This window comes from Podarcis erhardii (genome assembly GCF_964252035.2).
Source record: "Podarcis erhardii genome assembly, chromosome: 6".
Classification (NCBI taxonomy): domain Eukaryota; kingdom Metazoa; phylum Chordata; class Lepidosauria; order Squamata; family Lacertidae; genus Podarcis; species Podarcis erhardii.
In genome coordinates, this window is record NC_138510.1 from 82,458,015 (window position 1) to 82,476,832 (window position 18,818).

The 18,818-nt window shown below is 43.7% G+C and overlaps 1 protein-coding gene across 1 annotated transcript in view; it reads right to left on the reverse strand.

Moving 5' to 3' along the window:
- Positions 1–18,818, reverse strand: part of PTPRC (protein tyrosine phosphatase receptor type C) — a 91,858-nt gene that overhangs the window by 37,757 nt on the left and 35,283 nt on the right. The window contains 5 exon segments of the mRNA XM_081866238.1: positions 58–75; positions 4,055–4,156; positions 6,376–6,504; positions 7,558–7,749; positions 11,322–11,354. Of these exon segments, the coding sequence (XP_081722364.1) occupies positions 58–75; positions 4,055–4,156; positions 6,376–6,504; positions 7,558–7,749; positions 11,322–11,354 (474 nt within the window).

The following is an 18,818-nucleotide window of genomic DNA, read 5'->3' on the forward strand; positions in this document are numbered from 1 at the left end:
AACAAAAGGGACGTCTAACAAGTTGGGTTCCATCTTCAAGAAAACATTAAAACTTACTGCAGTCCACGGGAGTAGCTGTAAGAAAGAAGATAAAATCTTAGAAGGCTCTTCATTATAAATGTATCAAAGAGAAAATAATTATTCACATGCAGTGTGTGTATATGTGTGTGTGTGTTTATATACTGCTTAGTGCCAATATAAGCTTCTAAGTGTCTTACCAAACATAAAAACCAATTACGTGAAGACAATAAAATATAAGCTTCCATCATTAAAATATCTATATAACATCGTACCTTTTATACTATGGTTTTGATCTTTTTATGGTATTTAAGCATAAACACAGTTAACTATACTTTGCATTGAGTAATTGAAATACTGCATAATTACTGGGCACCAATGAAATAGCATTCAAATGGAGGTAAATTCAGTATACAGTACTTGAGGTGTGGCCTATAGACCTTGCTGCTCTGATATGATATGCACCCCAGGCCCAGCAAATACATGCAAGCACCAGCAAACCTCAACCACAGCTAATACAGTGTCCAGAAGGCAGTATTCCTCCACTTGTGGCTCTGCTGCAATTGGCCTCTTGGCAGCTGAATGGCCTCCAAGGCCTTGTTACACTGGGCTGCTACTGGTTGCAGCGGTCCTAGTCAGTTGCAGGATTCTCAGTAGAGGTGGCCCCACAACTGAGTCATGGTAATTTGAGCCCTACAAATGCTTAGTGTTTGCTGGGAGTTTCTGTCGCCTGTCTGTTCTTATATTGGGGTAGACATCATGTCAGGGCAGTAGCATCTTCAGAGCAAACTCTTACAGCCACAAAACTACAACTTTTTTTTATTGGTCTCCCCCAAAAAACATTTCCTGTGCAAACGTTGTTGAAATGAAATTAGACCATATGCAAGAGCATCTGAATTGTGTTGCCGATGCTTAAGTCTCAAAATGTGGTTATTTGGACTTTATATTGCACCTGCACCTTACAGAGATTCTGTTTGGCTAAGTCCCATCTCTGAGGTCCCCTACCATCTGAGCCTTTTTGGGGGTGGTACCCTCTCCAGAAGACCTAATCTTGGGCCCACACTGTTGACTTCTTTGTGCTACATTAAAGTCTAGTAAATTAAAACATCATATCATTGGGCAAATACTAATACTAATTACTAATGCTGAAATCTAATGCAAGCTTTCCCTAGTGGGACCTCTCAGCAAACATGTCTGCATCCTTGCTGTATATTGTCATACTAGTTCAAAACGACGTGACAAATTGGGTCCTCCCTTAAAGAGGGCACGTGTTGCGGCGAGACCTGGCAACCAAACCCTGTGTTGTGGGTGGGTATGATTGGATAGCCACAACACCCAATTGGTAGGTCCCTTGATGCAGTGTTTAATCAGGCCAATGGGACACAGCCTAAACGTATCAAGGGACCTATATATACCTATGAACGTGACCCAGAGCTTCCTCTTTCGGTGCGTGCATTGGAACACCCACCCACCTCTCCCTAATTTTTTAGGGCTGTGCGCTTGACCTTGCTATGCCTTCGTGTGTCGTCTGTCATTGGGACAGGGGCATGGCAGGAATTTTCCCACTTGGCTGATTGGCTGGTGCCATTTGGGTTTTGCCTGCCATGTAGCAAATCGTCACAACTTGTAAGGTTGCGGATAGGCTCTGGTTCATGTGATAGGGATGGGAGAACGCTCTCGCCATCCCTATGTGAAGGGTATTCCTTTAAAGGAATCCAGGGACTCAATGGTTTGGTTAACCCTGTGAGGGGGTTGTGCCCTTGCCAGAGTCCAGGGGACATAGCCTGGGTGGTGGACATAGCCTGTCCCCGGCCTATCCGGGTGTTCACCCTAGGCTGACCTATACTGGTGCCCTGGGTCAGCGCTACCTGCAAGGGAGCAGGGAACTAGTCGAACCAGAGCCTATGCAACCACTCACTTGCTGTAATCAATAAAGTTGTGGCCTAAATTCTGCCAAAAACCAAACGAAAATTTGAGTCTTGTCTGAATTTATTTAAGGGGGAGGTTTAAAGGTCTCAACACGCAACTTAGGTCACTGCAAAATGGCTAAAAATGTTTTGCAAAACTAGCAATTTCCCAATGAAACCGCCTACTTATAATCTTAGCCTTAAAAGTTGATTTTATTTCCGAGTTTCCTATTTCCTATTTCCTACTAAACTGTCTTCAGATGACAAGTTCTGACATAGTGTAAATTATTTTCCCTAATAAGCTATTTAAATGCTTGCAACCGTCGATACAGTCTGAGGTTAATTCAATGGCTTGTCAGATAGCCAAACATTTATTTGATTGCCTCACTATTCTCTGATCTTGGGGCAGGCCTGCTGCATGTGGGGTTTGTCTACATTTATTGTTGGTTGAAAACAGTAATTCCATTTTTGGTATATGATGTTTGTTTGACTTATCACTTGAACTTTCTTGAGAAATTATGAGGTTCGTTGCTTTCATTCCATTGGCAGTTATTCTTCTTTACATTTCCCTACATTTTCTTTGACTTGGGGATGGATGAATCGGTCTATTTGCCACTTTCAAAAGTGTGTACACATAGGACTGTTCTGTCCTGCTTCCATAAGAAAATGTGCCTTTAAATACCAATAGCAGATGTGAGGAATCCTTTGTCCCTGCATATTCTGGTGACCTACAATTCTTATCATCCCAGGGCATTTGGCATGCTTGCCGGGGTGAACTGGGAGCTGTAGTTCAGCAGTGTAGCCCGGTATCACTTTCTAGGGGATCCAGCACTTAAAAACATTTAATGATAGTCCTGCTCCACCTTTCTTTCATGATGGAATTCAAGGTGGGAAATCTAGGAGTCTTAAATGGTCTTCCATCAGAGCAGTGACCAAATCCAGGGTTTTGTGAGAGGAGTTCTGTTCATGCAATGGAACCTCTGCTTCCTTTCCTCTCCCCCAACCTCCAAAATCTGCTCCAGAGTTGTTTGAGGGTGTGGGGGGAACTGCAGGGAAGAGGAAAGGAAGAGGACGTTCCATTATTCTCACAGAAGTCTGTTCTGTGAGTGGAGCTGCTGCATTGGGTAAGGCCCCAGGGCTACAATTTAGTTCTATTTTAGCAGCACCGCACACGTGCTGTACATAGCGGCTTGCCAGCGGAGCCTCTTAAGCACTGTATGGACGGTGATGGGATCCCTCTGTCACTGCTACAGCCGAATGTGGAGGATCCACTGTTCGCGGCTGCAGCCGTGAGCAGAGGATCCCAGCACCGTCTGTATGACGCTGGAGCACCGCCACCGGCAAACCACTGTGTACAGCGCACATGCGGTGGTGCTACGTACGGCACATGCGTTGTACGTAGCGATGCCACACATGTGCCCTACATAGCAATGCCCCACCCTGGGTATCACAACGCCTTCGCTCGCCCCTGGCTCCTGGTTTGCTTTCATTTATTTTCTGTTCATTCACCTTCCTGTATGCTTTTTATGACTACCAAAACATTCCTTAATAAGTAACAGGAGCCTTTTAGATCAATTCCTTTTAAAATTATAATTTATTATAATTTAAATAAATTTATTATAAATTTAAATAAATTATAATTTATTGTAATTTTGATGTTATTGTGAAATCTTGAGTATTCATATTATCCTCAATGCCAATCACTGTTACAATACATTTCAGTATGACTGGTGACCAAGTGCTATGGTCTTCTGCTGTTAATGAAATTTTATGACAAATACACAGTAACAGAGATTGAAAAGTGCTGCCTATTGCGAAAGCCACCTAACTTAAATGGATAATTTGCTTCAAGTAGCAAGTTCTTATGTTTGTTGCAGTGCATTCCAGAATTGGGGTAAGATATGCCAATTTAGATAAAGCAGTACTCCACTTCTCATATGCCAGATGTCAGTCTTAGCTCTTAAACCAGATACTTGGATTGGAATTCATAAATAATTTCTGCATGAATCCAATTCATTTCAATTGTGTTTGCACAGGAAAAATTTCATTCTCAAAGGAATGTGATGCCATTCAAAGCCATGCATGCATGTGGTGCTAGCAATGCTCTTAAATGTGTGCAGGTTTGTCACCTATTGGACCAGAGGTGGTCTCTGAGAGAGCTGAAGGGATGTTTGCTGGAGTGCCAGAGGACGCTGAAATGTTGGTATGCGTGGTGGAATTATCCCCATCATCTGCCAGGAAATAAACAGAAGGTTAGCATTACATTCAGCAATTATTGATGGCATATCCCCATGAATGGGAACAACCTTGAAGCAGAACTGCAAGCTGAGAAAATGTGTTCCTTCTCCTGTAAAAAGGAAAACTAGCCTTCTCAATGGAAATATAAAGTACAGTCCTACACACACAGACCTGCAGATAAGCACCATTGAAGAGAGTGGGTTTTACTTCTGAGGGCGTTTGCATAAAATGCTGCTGCAGCAGTTCTTCCCTATTCATACCAACTCAGAAGTAAGATCCATTTAGTTCAGTAGGACTTAATCCCAGATAAGTATCTACAAGACTGCAATCTTAATTTCTTACTCGAAATGAAGAACAGAAGAGATAATTCAGATGTCTACAAAACATTTCACTTTGATATATGAATAAAGCTTCCTTCCTTCCTTCCTTCCTTCCTTCCTTCCTTCCTTCCTTCCTTCCTTCCTTCCTCATTTTTACAAGTCTACTACAGTGGGTGGGCATGTATATGGATTATGGCTCCTTTTTGTGGATATATCTTTAGTTAGTTTAAAAACTATAGGTATTCTTTTGGGTGCGGATTGTGTCTGGATAAATATAACAATACACGGAATCCATTTATCAAGAGTAATTTACATTTATTGGAAGAATTGCATTACTTATATACTCAATTGTATCACGATTTCAATTTTTCTTTTGTTTGTTTTCTTCTTCTTTATTTTCTTTCACATTATTCCCTCACTATACATATAAAAATAAAACTATATGTGTTCTTATCAACTCAATTAAAATCAATGATGAAAAATGTTTTCTATTCTAAATGATTGAAAAATACTGGAAGTCAAATTAACTCTGCCCCGGTTATATATAAATTTGTAACATCACTGCAAATGTGGTATTAATTAGAAATGGCTGAAATGGCCAGCATCTCTTGGGTTACCGTGGGGGGGGGGCAATGTGACTCTTACATTTTGGCCTCAGTACGGCAAATATTTATTACCCAACTACACAGTATTAAATGCTGACTTAAACAACACTGGGCCTTAAAAACAACAGCAACTTCATAATATATTTGTTCACAGCTGTGAAACCTTTCTTTGGTTCAAAGCAGCCTAGACTCTCGAGTCATAAAGCTCCAGGGAAATTCAACATAATTCTACATAAGCACCACTGGCATTTATTTAGTTAACTATTTCATTTAAAGGAGTTCGTCCCATTATAGACATATAAAACAGGATGTGTAAAACAGGTTCGCAAAGGAGATGCTCCCTGTTTGTTATGTCCTTGCTTACTAAAAACTGGAATTAAGGTTAACCTTTCAAAAGTTTAATATTTAAAATGCACTATCGGCACATGGAATCACTTCCAGGAAGAATTTTACACTGGCAAAAGTAATTCCTGAATTTGCTATTCATGTAGGGTTCCCAATGTTCTTTCTGATCCTGCTTCTGAGCCTTTGAAACCACCGTAATATGGTAAAATAGGTGGGGCTTTTCCATAGATGTGGAAGCCCTCCGCTGCCACCAGAAAAACATACATACAAGTAACTTGTCCCCCAATGATCCTTTTCACTGGATCCTAACTTTTAGTACATTGATTTGCTTGGTAAGTACATGCCTGGTTTAATGTATCAAAGGGCAGGAATAACTGGTGAGAATTCTTCTATAAGACGAATTGGGTGTGTTCACGTGTCACGGCAAGCCATAAACCATGTGAAGAAACATAGCTGTCATTTCACTCTTTTCTTCAAGCTCAGATCACTCTAACCAACTGAGCTAAGCGTTGACTTAGCATGATGTGTGAACCAGCACTTATAGCGTGTTTCCAAGCAAATCATGACACTGTTTAGGAGATCATGTGGAGTCAATGTTCATGGTTAGATGTCCAAAATGCACTAAGTTGGCCATTGACTTGATATTTTTAAACTAGACACACAGGAATGCATTCTCCAATGACTACCCAGCTTTATAATGCAATTAAAAGCTTAAAGATATCCAGATTTCAAAAGAACCTCAACAATCACCTCATTTACATCCCTGCCAATACAGGGAATTCAATGTTAAAGCATCCCTCAGAGGTGGTCGTCCAGCCTCAGCTTAGAAACCTCAAGCAAAACATATATGCATTCTGATAATGCTTAACCATCTCACAAATTGAATATTCATGCCCACTTAAGACATTGCTCTAGAGCACTGCAAAGAACAACACGGCAAACCTGGTGGTGCGTGCGTGACGGTGGAGGGAGAGAGTGGAGGAGGGGCAGCAGTGCTGCTGAGTGCCTGAGTGCTGGAAGAGTTTGCGTCCGTGCGAGGGAGGAAGGATGAGCTGCTTGTTGGAACAATCTCTGTAGTAACAAAAGTGCAATAATTTTTATTACCATTGTTATGATACAACAGCAAAACATTAACTGGTTAATGGGTACCCTTCAGAGAAGGAAGCAGTATTCCCGATCTCTTGAAAAGCTAATTCAGCAGCAGTACTGTGAAACATGCTGTGGTTGCTACCTGGAGCATCAACTGTGTGGGCTGACCAGGTGGTTCTATGGGACGCGGGTGGCGCTGTGGTCTAAACCACTGAGCCTCCTGGGCTTGCCGATCAGAAGGTCAGTGGTTCGAATCCCTGTGACGGGGTGAGCTCCCGTTGCTCTGCCCCAGCTGCTGCCAACCTAGCAGTTCGAAAGCATACCAGTGCAAGTAGATAAATAGGTACCGCTGCAGCGGGAAGGTAAATGGTGTTTTCGTGCACTCTAGCTTCCGTCACAGTGTCCCATTGCACCAGAAGTGGTTTAGTCATACTGGCCACATGGCCCAGAAAGCTGTCTGTGGACAAACACCGGCTCCCTTGGCCTGAAAGCAAGATGAGCGCTGCAACCCCATAGTTTCCTTTGATGGGACTTAACTGTGCAGGGGTCCTTTACTTTCCCTTTCTCTTTAAGCCTGATTCTAACCATGCTTTGAAGGGGGACAGCCTATCATTAGTACAATTGGCCCAGTTCACATGCATGCCCCTTCATTCATGTAGCTAGCCAAGCAGAAAAGGGTCATAACGGGATCAGCTCCCCAGTGTGAGCAACCCTGCAAAGAGGAGTGAAGTGAGCCACAAAGCCAGCTTCAGTCTTGCTAACACACAGATGCTCCCTGTCCTCAGCAGCTATCCATGCGTACCTCTCAGCCCCCTGCCCCAATGGCTGTTCTCCTAATTTCTGCTCTAATTTTATGGTTGTAGAGTCGGCCATTCATCATCCATTGCATTGCAACTTCACATACTTATTCAAGTTTCCAGCCACGTAGCAGTTATGTGATGAGGTTCACCCCCACCCCCACCACCATCAGTCTCCCGAGAGAGGACAGTATTCCTGGGGCAGTACAATCTCTTATCAGAAAACTCCCAAGCAAACCTGTGATGTTGGCAGAGAAAGCAGTCGCAGGGGTAGCAGTTGCTTTGCTAACAGGTATTCCGGAAGCATTGGCGGCCTGGTAAGTAGGGGTGACTGTCTCCTTGGTCGCAGAGCCAGGCTTTGCTTCAGAGGTGCTTGCAGGTGAGAGTGGAGTGGTGCGTGGAAGTGTGGGAGAAGAGCCAAGAAGAGTTCCTAGGGTGAGCACGTGAGGGGGGAGGGCAATAAACAAATCAGCTATGTTACACAGCAAAGTCTTAAACAGAGTGGCATTGCAGCATAGCAAAACACCAGCAGCCTGTTCAACCAGGATGAATTACAAGGACCATTATGCTTCCAGGGGTCTGTCATTCCATCCTTACAAATACGGATTAGGCTATGGTGTTGGAAGTGCCATAACTGAAACAGCCATGCTGTTGCAAGAGGGCGGTGCCTAATCCTGTGCCCTTGTGCAACAACCCAAATCCAGATCACTTTCCAAAGTCCCAGGGAGAAAATTTCACAGACATTTCACTTTCCATGGATAACAACAGCTTGGGGTGTGGGGGAAAGGGTAGACTCCACCCCACCCCCCAAATCTGGGCCTTTGTCCTCCAAGCAAGGAACTCCCATGTCACGTGTAGTTCAACTCCAAGTTTACAAAATCCCTCGCTTCAGATATCATGGGACACGGACGAGGTACGCCATGTTGGAGGCTGGAGAATACCCACCCTTGCAAGCCCTCAGTAGGGATGTGTAACTGTGACTGGCACTCAGTACGGAGACCTGTTTTAGGGATGGGGAAGCTGTGGCCCTCCAGATGTTATTGGACTACAACTCCCATCTTCCCTGAGCCCTGGCCATGCTGGTTGTGGCTGATGGGAGCTGCGGTCCAGCAACATCTGGAGAGCCACGGGTTCCGCATCCCTGCTCTATTCAGATACTCAGTGATGGATGAAGGAGGGGGAGAGAAGGGCCACACCCTCTGGCCCCTCCTCCTCTGACATGTCCCCATCACCTGGTCTTCTTCCCTCAAGGTATTGTGACAGTGGAGATCTGCAACCGGATGCCTAAAGAAGAACAACAGGCTCCTCCCTAGAGACCTTTTTTCTAAGTGGAGGCAGCCCATGGCAAGAGGTATATGGCAGAGGGGGCGGTTAGCTAGTGCATACCAGCAAAACTCCTTGTGATGGCCTGGGATTTGGACTCGGATGCTGAACCTGAGGGATCCCAGCCTGCACAGGATTCCCCGCCTCCAGAACCAGCTGAGCCGGGACTGGGGCTTGAACCTGAAGGGTCCTCACCTGTGCTGGGTCCTCAGGTGCAGGAATCAGCGGAGTCTGCTCTGGCTCCTGAGGTGATGGAGGACACATTGCCTGCAGGTGCTCCACTCTCAGCCCCGTCAGAGGAAGCTGAGGTTGCCTCTGGGTCCGGTAACCCTCCAGCCTCTCCTGAGCTACAGAGGTTCAGGGCAGAGAGGCAGAGGGAACTAAGTTCCCGCAGGAGGAGTGTTCACCTCCAGGCCAGGAGAGGCGAGTCACCAGAGGATCGGGGCTGCCCTATGCCTCAGGGCAGATAAAAGCCGGCCAGCCCCAGTCCCAAGTTGCGGGAGCAACATTGTTGGTTGTTAGTTCCTGTCTGAACCCTGTCCTGCTTTTCTGCCAGAGCTCCTGACCCGCCCTGGCTCCCTGCTTGCATGCCTGTTCCTGACTTCACCCGACCCCCTGCCCTGCACCCAGCTTCAGCTACTACGGACTGCCTCCACGATGCACCTTTGACCACGGACCGGACTTGGACCTCGCCTCTCGGGTAACCCATGGACCAGCACACCCCTCATGGAAGGCCAGGGCTTGTTTTTCAGCCAGAACTCAGTGGCTGCCATTGCCATTCTAAGTGAACAAGGGAGACATTTATGGTGAGTTCCGGCACCTCTTTTTTCTAGAAAAAATAGCACTGAGCATGGCCTTTTACCTTTGCCAGGTGCAGCTCACAATTTCAAGGATATTTCAAGGGTGCTGAACACACCCTTTGGATAAAAATCGAACAAGCCCATGATGGCAATAGCCTTCGAAAAATGTCACTAGCCTTCTTGATCATATGTACATACCTATTGTGATGTGTGGCATATGGGTGGTCCAAAAGAAACCAAAAAAGACCCACATCTCCCATTTTACCAAACTTAAGCTGAGTTGCCATCTGCTGGCAACTCCGATTTGCCAAAGGCTGTCAGGTAAGTAAGTGGCAGTTTAAAAGCCTGACAAATACCTTGCAGCTGAAAATATGCTAGACACTGTATGGAAGATGGAAGAAGTGGCAGAAGCCCGCGCAAAAGTCCTCATGTTCTTTGCTAATTAATCCAGAACCATTTCTACTGCTAGGTTCTAGATTTGCTACTAAAATTAACCCAGATTAAGAACACTTCCCTGAAAAAATGCATTGTAGAGCAACCTGTGTATTTGTGCAATTAATCCCATTAGTGCAGCTTTCTTTCAAAAAGTTTTCTGGAAGTTGAACTAGATGTTTGAACTGAAGTAAGTTTGAAACATGGATAAGGGAAAATCTGTTCTTTAATTACTATGGGTTACATCCAGATCATGCTTAGAACAGAACAGAAATCTATGGGACCTAGGTTAGAGATCAATGTAAATCTCATTAATTTCAACAGGTCTGCTCTAACCATGACTATGCCTACACGACAACTAAAAAGTGATAAAAAGCAATTAAGTCACAATTAATCCAAGTAAAGTCTTAAATATAGTTCCCAGGACTGAGGAGCAGATCAGGTAAAATGGGAGAGAGAATACCCAACAAAATTTTCATTCTCTGTAAGATGTAACTGAACCCAGTCCACCTGTGATGTACCGTATTTTTCGCCCTATAGGGCGCACCGGCCCATAGGGTGCACCTAGTTTTCAGGGGGGGAAATCAAGGGGGGAAATATGATTCCCCCCCCCCCCCCGCAGCCTGTGCGCTACTCCAAGACCTTCTCCCTGCTTTTGTGTGAGGTGGCGGAATTCCCACAGGAGCCCAGCGTGACTCTTGTGGGCTTTTCGACCAGGAGGGAGAAGGGACTGAAATGGCCAGTCAGTCCCTTGTCCCTCCTCGGGGAAAAGCCCCCAAGAGCGGCGCACTCTTTAAAGGGTGCGCACCTTCTGCGTGCTTTTGTGGGAGGTGGGGGAATTCCCCCATCTCCTGCAAAAGCCCACAGGAGGGAAAAGGGACGGACTCGGCCAGTCCGTCCCTTCTCCCTCCTTGGGGAAAAGCCCCCAAGAGCGGCGCGCTCTTTAAAGGCTGCACGGCTCCTGCAGGCTTTTCGACCCAGCGCTGCTTTCCCCCACTGCCAGCCTCCAAATGAGGTCCGGGAGCAGCCCGAAGGCGTTGCACGCCTTCCCGCTGCCCCCCGAGCCTGTGGGGCTGGCGGTGGGGGGAAGCGCTGCTTTTCCCCACCGCCAGCCTCAAAGAGCAGACTCTCCTGGCTTTAGCGAAAGCAACGTGAAGCCTCTGGAGCGCAGGCTTCAGAGGCTTCGCGTTGCTATCGCTGAAGCCAAGGAGCCTGCATTCGCCCCATAGGACGCACACATGTTTCCCCTTCATTTTTGGAGGGGGAAAAGTGTGTCCTATAGGGCGAAAAATACGGTATATTCTGGTTATTTGTCTTGCAAATGAGGAAGCTGACCCAATCCTCACGGCTTACTTATTGCCCTCCCCACTGGCCACCCCACTCATAGAACTGGATCATGACCCATCTATAGCAAATATTTAACATAAATGTGATTAAATAATCTTACCTTGGGGAGTAGGAGCAGTAGGTTTCTTTGCCACTGTTTCTAGAAAGAAAGGAAGAAAAAAAGAAAAGAGTTTGAGATGCAATTTCTTGATTTTTCTCCCACAAGGGGCTTTTGTATCCTTTGGTGTATTTAAATTTTACAGATATAGATGAGTTAAAGATAGGTAGCCGTGTTGGTCTGCCATAGTCAAAACAAAACAAATTCCTTCCAGTAGCACCTTAAAGACCAACTAAGTCAGTTCTTGGTATGTGCATGCACACAAAAGCTCATACCAAGAACTGACTTAGTTGGTCTTTAAGGTGCTACTGGAAGGAATTTGTTTTGTTTAGATATAGATGAAATAGAGATAGATAGATAGATGATAGATAGATAGATAGATAGATAGATAGATAGATAGATAGATGATATATGAATTATCAGCAAAAGTAAATCATAATGTACTGGGTGTGATTATATATTTATTATAGATAATAAAATTGGACAGAATAAGCATGGGAAACAGTTTTTTTTTAACCAGCCAGGAGCTTTTAATGCTGAAAACTCAAGAGTTACAAAAGACAGGGCATTTATTTTGAGCTGCCTTTTCTTGGATTTGTAGGTCTTCAAGGCAGTGTCTGTGATCCTTTTATGACCTCTTCCCTTATGCTGTACAATATAATAGGGTTTTTTTAAAATAATAATAATAATAATAATAATAATAATAATAATAATAATAAATGATTAGATTCTTGCAACATAATACCACATCCTATGCACATAAAGCAAAATATCCCACTCTTGTCCAAAAGAGGAAGTTTAGGCAATACATCGGGGGGGGGGGGACGGGAACCATCCAAATAACATGATTTCCTGTCCCAGACAAACATTTGTACGGAAGGTTAAGCTAAGCAAAGAGTTTCATGATAGGAAGGCGGTACCAAGAAGTAGCAATTATGCTCTGTATAGCAGTACTGTAATGCACAGAAAGTTTAGAAAAAAATCTGTAGATGGCACCATAACACTACTAAACTGTATGCAGTAAATATCCGTTCCATAGTAACCTGGTAATTGTGGGGCACCAAGTCAAATGAAGAGAAGTCCTTTTTCGAACAGAGGATGTTAAAAACCACAGGGCACCTGATTGTATATCTATGATCTATTCCTTTCTATTCATATTATTATTAATTCAGCTTGGGAGTCACTCTTTTATTTAGTTATTTTACAAAAAGTAAGAGCAACTTGCAAAAAGCAGCATGTAAATTAAAAGCAACATAAAACTAAGAGAGTAAAAGCTAAAATTCATCCATATTTATATGGAAGGATTAACCCACTCTACCAACAAAGGAAGCCACAGATAATTGAAGGCCAAAGCCTAGCAGAAAAGGAACTTTTTTGCCTGGCACCTGGAGACAGGTAATGATGGAGTCAGGGATGTCTTCCTGGGAAGAGCGTTCTACAAGCAGGGAGCCACCACTGAGAAAGGCTGTTCTCTGAGAACATGGAGAAGGGCCTCGGGTGATGAGTGCAGGGTTGGGGTTGGTTCATGTGGGGAGAGGTAGTCCTTGAGGTCTTGAGTCACAGAAGCCTTTATAGGTGAAAACCAGCACCTTGAACTGGGCCAGGAAACCATTTAGAAGCCACTGCAGCTTTGTCAGAATTGGTGATGTACGTTCAGATCCTTTTGCATTGGTCAACAATCTGGTTGTGGACTTGGGCACCTGCTGCCATTTCTGAAACACCTTCAGAAACAGCATTGCAGTAACCTAGCCTAGAGGGTACCAGAGCATAGGCAGCAAAACCTAGGCTGTTCCTGTCCACAGAAGGTTACATTATAGTACTTCAAAAGTACTAATGGTAAAGGAATGGCAGCACTTCCACAATCCAGAGTCACCAATGTTGTATTGTCAGAGAGGCGCAATGAAGCATATACTCAGGCAAGTGTGTGTATATGAACACAGCCTAAAACCTTCTAGTAAATGTTGCATTTTTTTAAAAAAAGAGAATATTCTTGTTTTCTGTTAGGTGTTCAAACACTTTGAGGTCAGTTTGCTGGTTGCTGCTTCAAGCACAGATTAAATTATTGCAGCAGAAACAAGACCAGCAATGTGTTATTGGGGAGAGGCTGAGAAATTAACTCCTCATATGGCAAGCAGACAAGTGTGTCTAGTCTGCAGGAGGAAAACTGGACTGATTCATTGAATCTTCAGGCAGCTTGTTGTAGGGGCAACAGTTGCGGAGAACTTTGTTGATCACCTTCTTTGCAGCAGCTCACATCTTGGCTACCTTCTTAAATCAGCACCAGTTCTTCATGATCACTAGGAGTGATTAGTGCCCGTCGGGTATATGCCTGGGAGATGGGAAGATGGTTCAGGCAAAGCCAGTGACAAACAGAGCCACCCTCTGGCTGGTTGTAAGTAAGATGTCAAAGGGTTGGCTGTGGCCATCCTGAAGTTGGTGGGGTATTGTCCCCCTTTGGTGGAGGTCCACAAATGACAACATTTTGGAGGTCCCAGGTCGCAAAGTGGTTAGGTTTGTCTCAACTAGGGCCAGGGCCTTTTCAGTACTGGCCCCGACTTGGTGGAACACTCTGCCACAAGTGACTAGGGCCCTGCGGGGCTTGACATCTTTCCGCAGGGCCTGCAAGACAGAGCTGGTCCACCTGGCCTTTGGTTTGGACTCAGTCTAACCCTTATGTTTCCCTCCCCTTATGGTCTTGATTTATCGGCTACTTTTAAAATGAGGCTGCATTTTAAATTGCATTTTAACCTGTATTTAATCTTTTTTCTTTCCCCCTATTATGTTTTTTACTGTGATTTTATTGGTTTTAGCTGCTCTGAGCCCTGCTCTGGCCAGGGAGGGAGGGGTATAAATAAAATTTATTATTATTATTATTATTATTATAAGTCAGCTTCCACACACAACTGCATCTGGCATTTTAAAAAGAAAAGGCGGCGAGAGATGGTGCTGTATTGATTGGACTAGGGTTGAGGAGATCCGGGTTCAAATATTCAGTCATCCTTCTGAAGCTCACTGGGTTACCCTGGACCCTATCTCTCAGCCTAACCTATCTCACAGGGTCATGGAGTGGGGGGGATCAAACAGAGAGGGGCGCATGGTAGTGTCAAGGACTGGACAGAGGAGGAATGGTGGAGACCATCTCCCCAGCCTGACCCTTCCAGGGAGGAGGAAGACGAAGACAATATAGACTTACAACAGGGGTTTGAGGGAGGTCACAGCTCAGAGGCAGAGGAGGGGAAAAGTTGGGAAATAATAGGAGAGGAGGGGGAGGGGGGAGGAAGCAGGGTGACAGCTGATGGACACAGTGTCATTGGAAAGCCTTCCAGACCCCCAAATGTAAGGAGAAGGAGGGGAATTTCTTCCATATGTGGTGGACGTGTATTAAGGTTAAAGCCTATTGGGACATGATATATAATGAATTGAAAAAGGTTTTTTAAATACACCTTTAATAAAAAAACCAGAGGCGTTTTTTGTTAGGCATAATTGGAGATGAAATTCCTAAAAATGATATAAATCTGTTCATGTATGCTACAACAGCAGCAAGGACACTCTTGGCCCAGAAATGGAAGCAGCAGGAACTTCCAACATTGGAAGAAGGGCAGATCAAACTGATGGAATATGCAGAATTGGCAAAGCTGACGGGGAAGATCCGAATTCAGCGCAGTGAACTGTTTGAAAAGGACTGGAGTAAATTTATACAATATATGAAAGAACATTGTAAACATTTGAAAACGTTTGTGGGTTTGAGTTAAAATATTTTGTAATGTTAATATTGGGAACTGGTTTACAATTAACAGGGTAAATTTTATTAAGATAGAAAGAAGGCAAATAGGTGGTTATAGAAATGCTAAGATGTAAGTGAATATTTATGAAAGCCAGAGAGTGGGATGGGGGGAAGTGGAAGCTCAGTTTGAGCAATGTTTTTGGTGATGAGATTATTTAAAGGATTGTGATTATGGTAAAATGTAAATTTAATAAAAATTATTATTTAAAAAGGAAAGCCTTGCAGACCACCATCCTTCCCAGAACCCGGCGAGCCTTGAAAGTAGGAGAGCAAAGAGCTCAAAGACAAAGGGCACGTAGCAGCACCTATAGAAGTGACGGATGAGGAAGTGGGAGAGACAGGGATGGAGATTCACTTGGGACAACGCCATTATCCAAGAGGCTGGGTTCTATAGCCTCTCTCTGTAAATATTGAATAAAAAAGGATGCTAAGAAACCTTCCCTTGTTTTATCCTTTCCTGGGCAACCAGCCAGGAGCCGCTGGCAACATCCTGACAGCAAGCTTGTGCTCTTTGGAGGAAAAGCAGGATATAAGTAATAAATAATATAAAATAATGAATAATGGGATCCTTCTTATATATATACATAAACCCTTGTTTTAAATCTCAGTCTGCAGAAGTTGTAAGGAAACAGAACTAGCTGTAGTGATTTGGATATGTTTGTGGAGTGGGAAGAAACCCAACGAAAGACACCACAAAGTGTTTCAATGCTAAACATCCAGGATGTGAGCAGGGAATGCTGAGAAGAAGCCAAGCCAAACCAGAGCACTGAATGGCGCTCAACACCTGGCAACTATGGACAGAGGAGGAATCCTTTCATAAACATGTTTATACTCAGAATTTGGCTGCTGGATATGTGCTAGGCATTGCATGGCGTTCCAACCCAATCGAGCTTTGCTTACATCAGACCTTTTCCTACATCAAGAGCACACTTGCCTCTGAGATGCATGATCTTTAAAACAAAAGCCTGTTTGATTACATGCAAAACTGTATACCAAAAGGTTTATCATATGCAAGATGCATATAAAAGAGTCAAACCCGGTGCAGTATGTTTCCTCAGCAAAAATGCCTTACATGCATACTTTTTGAAAACCTGGACGTATATCCCATAATATATGTATTATAATGTGTATAATAATGCATGCAATATATAAAAGAATGTTTGTGCTTTTAGCAGAACTGGGGGAGAGGGAAGGAAGCTCACCTCACTGAGATTAAGGAAAGAGATGGAAATCAGGAATATTGATCAACACCAATATTTTCAGATTAGAATAAGAAAATGACCACATTAAATTCTTTTGATGAGTAAGCAGTGATTTGGCACAAAGCATTGTACGTTTGTCAATCATGAGATTTTTTTATGCTTGGCTCTCATTCATGCGCAAAAGATTATTGCTAGAGTAGATAACATTCAATATACCTACTGTAGCTGCTGCCCAGTGCTCATTCACAAGACATTCATGCTTCAAACACACATCCCCACTCCTGAAATCTGGAAGTGCAGCACCTCCACAACCATGGCCACAACCCCTCAGTCAGATCACCCCTTTATTTTATTAGAACATTCTGAAGCCCTCCACTCTGAAGTTCAAAAGGAGCTTTGGACAGAAAAGCAACATTTAAAAAAAAAAAAAACACAACCCAATAAAAGCAAATAATTGTTTTAAGAAACAAAGCTAACAAGATACACTGCAATCAACAGCAGTGTCTGCTCAGCAGTTGTGGGCCTTCTTTTGATAGACTGCAAGTCAAGAGCAGTTGTAAACCTCATCCGGAAAGTCGTTCCACGCTGAGGAATCCACAGCCTTGGAGCAATTGCAGTGAAGGTCTTAATCCTTGCTGCACACAGATGTCCTTATGGAGGAGGGACTATCGGGCAGAACATAAACAGAGACAGGACTTTATGGAGTATCCACCCCAGAAAAACTCTCTTTTTTTTTCTTTTCTTTTTTAAAAAGATATTTATTGCATTTTCAAATATTACACAAAGAACAACCATAATAACAAAAAAGACAAAATAACAAAAAACAGACAACAAACAAGTATAGTTTCAGTCCCTTATTTTCATATACCTTACTTCCCCGACCTCCTCATACCTCCCCTTTCTGTATTCCAGTTTCTAAGTTATCAGTTCAACAAATCCTCTCCCTTATTCTCAGAATAGTTTTCACCTTTCTTTTCTTTTTACATAAACAATACCGCTGAAACCACTTAACTTCTAAACCCACGTCCTTCTAGCATTCATAAATTTTGCAATGTTTCCTAAGATAGTCCTTAAATTTCTTCCAATCTTCTTCCGCCGTCTCTTCTCCCTGTTCTCGGATTCTGCCAGTCATCTCTGCCAGTCCCATATAGTCTATCATCTTCATCTGCCATTCTTCCATGGTGGGTAGATCTTGTGTCTTCCAATACTTTGCGATGAGTATTCTTGCTGCTGTTGTAGCATACATAAAAAATGTTCTATCCTTCTTTGGCACCAATTGGCCGACTATACCCAGGAGAAAGGCTTCTGGTTTCTTCAAGAAGGTATATTTAAATACCTTTTTCAATTCATTATATATCATCTCCCAGAAAGCCTTAATCTTTGGGCACGTCCACCAAAGGTGAAAGAATGTACCTTCAGTTTCTTTACATTTCCAACATTTATTATTGGGCAAGTGATAGATTTTTGCCAGCTTGACTGGGGTCATGTACCACACCCCAGAAAAACTCTCCTGGCCCTAGGGATGGGCAGTGTCCATTTTAGTTTCTCTCAGCTTCTCACTTTTTCAACCTTAGTTTCAAGTCTCCATGTTTCCCCATCAGATTTTGATTTTTTAAAAAAAGAGAAGGCCTCATGACAATTCATCGGCATTTCAGAGTTAAATTATCCCAATATAACTTATTTTTGCATGCAATTTTGCCTAATGCACACATTTTCGCAAAGCAATTTTCTCTAATGTAACACAGGCAACAACCATAGCACATGTACATCGCTATGGAAGTGGCAGGAAAAGGAGGCAGAACAAGGTGGAACAGGGGCGGGGCGAAATGGGGGCGCGGCCGCCTTCTGTACATGAGTGACAGCCCGTATTTGGCTTCGAGGTTCACAAGTTGCTCCGATCTTCCTTAAGCATTTAAACTTCCACATTAGGACATTCGGCTGTCATCCCTTTTCTTAGGAACTGAAATTATATGTCCACTCTGTTGCAACCCCGTGTCCATTGTGAGTTTCCCATTATCTGACCCCCATTATATCAGGCAATTAGCATAGCATTGCTGCAAAGGCCTCCTTCATTTGTGGTTTCGCTTTGCCGACTTCTGTTTTTCTTCTTCGGGAGGCTGCATAAAAAAAGGAAGAGGGTGTGCAGCGCTCTGTGGTTTAGTACGCGAGTTCTTCTCTGTGGCGAAACTCGGTTTCCATAGCACCAGCATGCTAAAGGCATCGACCCACTCTGTGCTAAAACCACAACTTCTCCAGGGTAGTTGCGAGCTTCCTGATTCAAACCCTGTGCTACAAACTCAGAGCATTTATGTTACCTACGTTTGCTTGTACCTCAGATGACAGTAAGTTGCCCTGTCAGGCCCAGATGAATAAGAGTGGATCCATATACTGGTTTTTATTTAAACCAGTACTATGTTGTTGTTGTTGGTGGTGGTGGTGGTGTGTGTGTGTTGTGTCATGCCTAGCCTGTAAAAGAAACTTCTCTTCCCCTCTCTGGTTGTTTCCTCCAGAGCT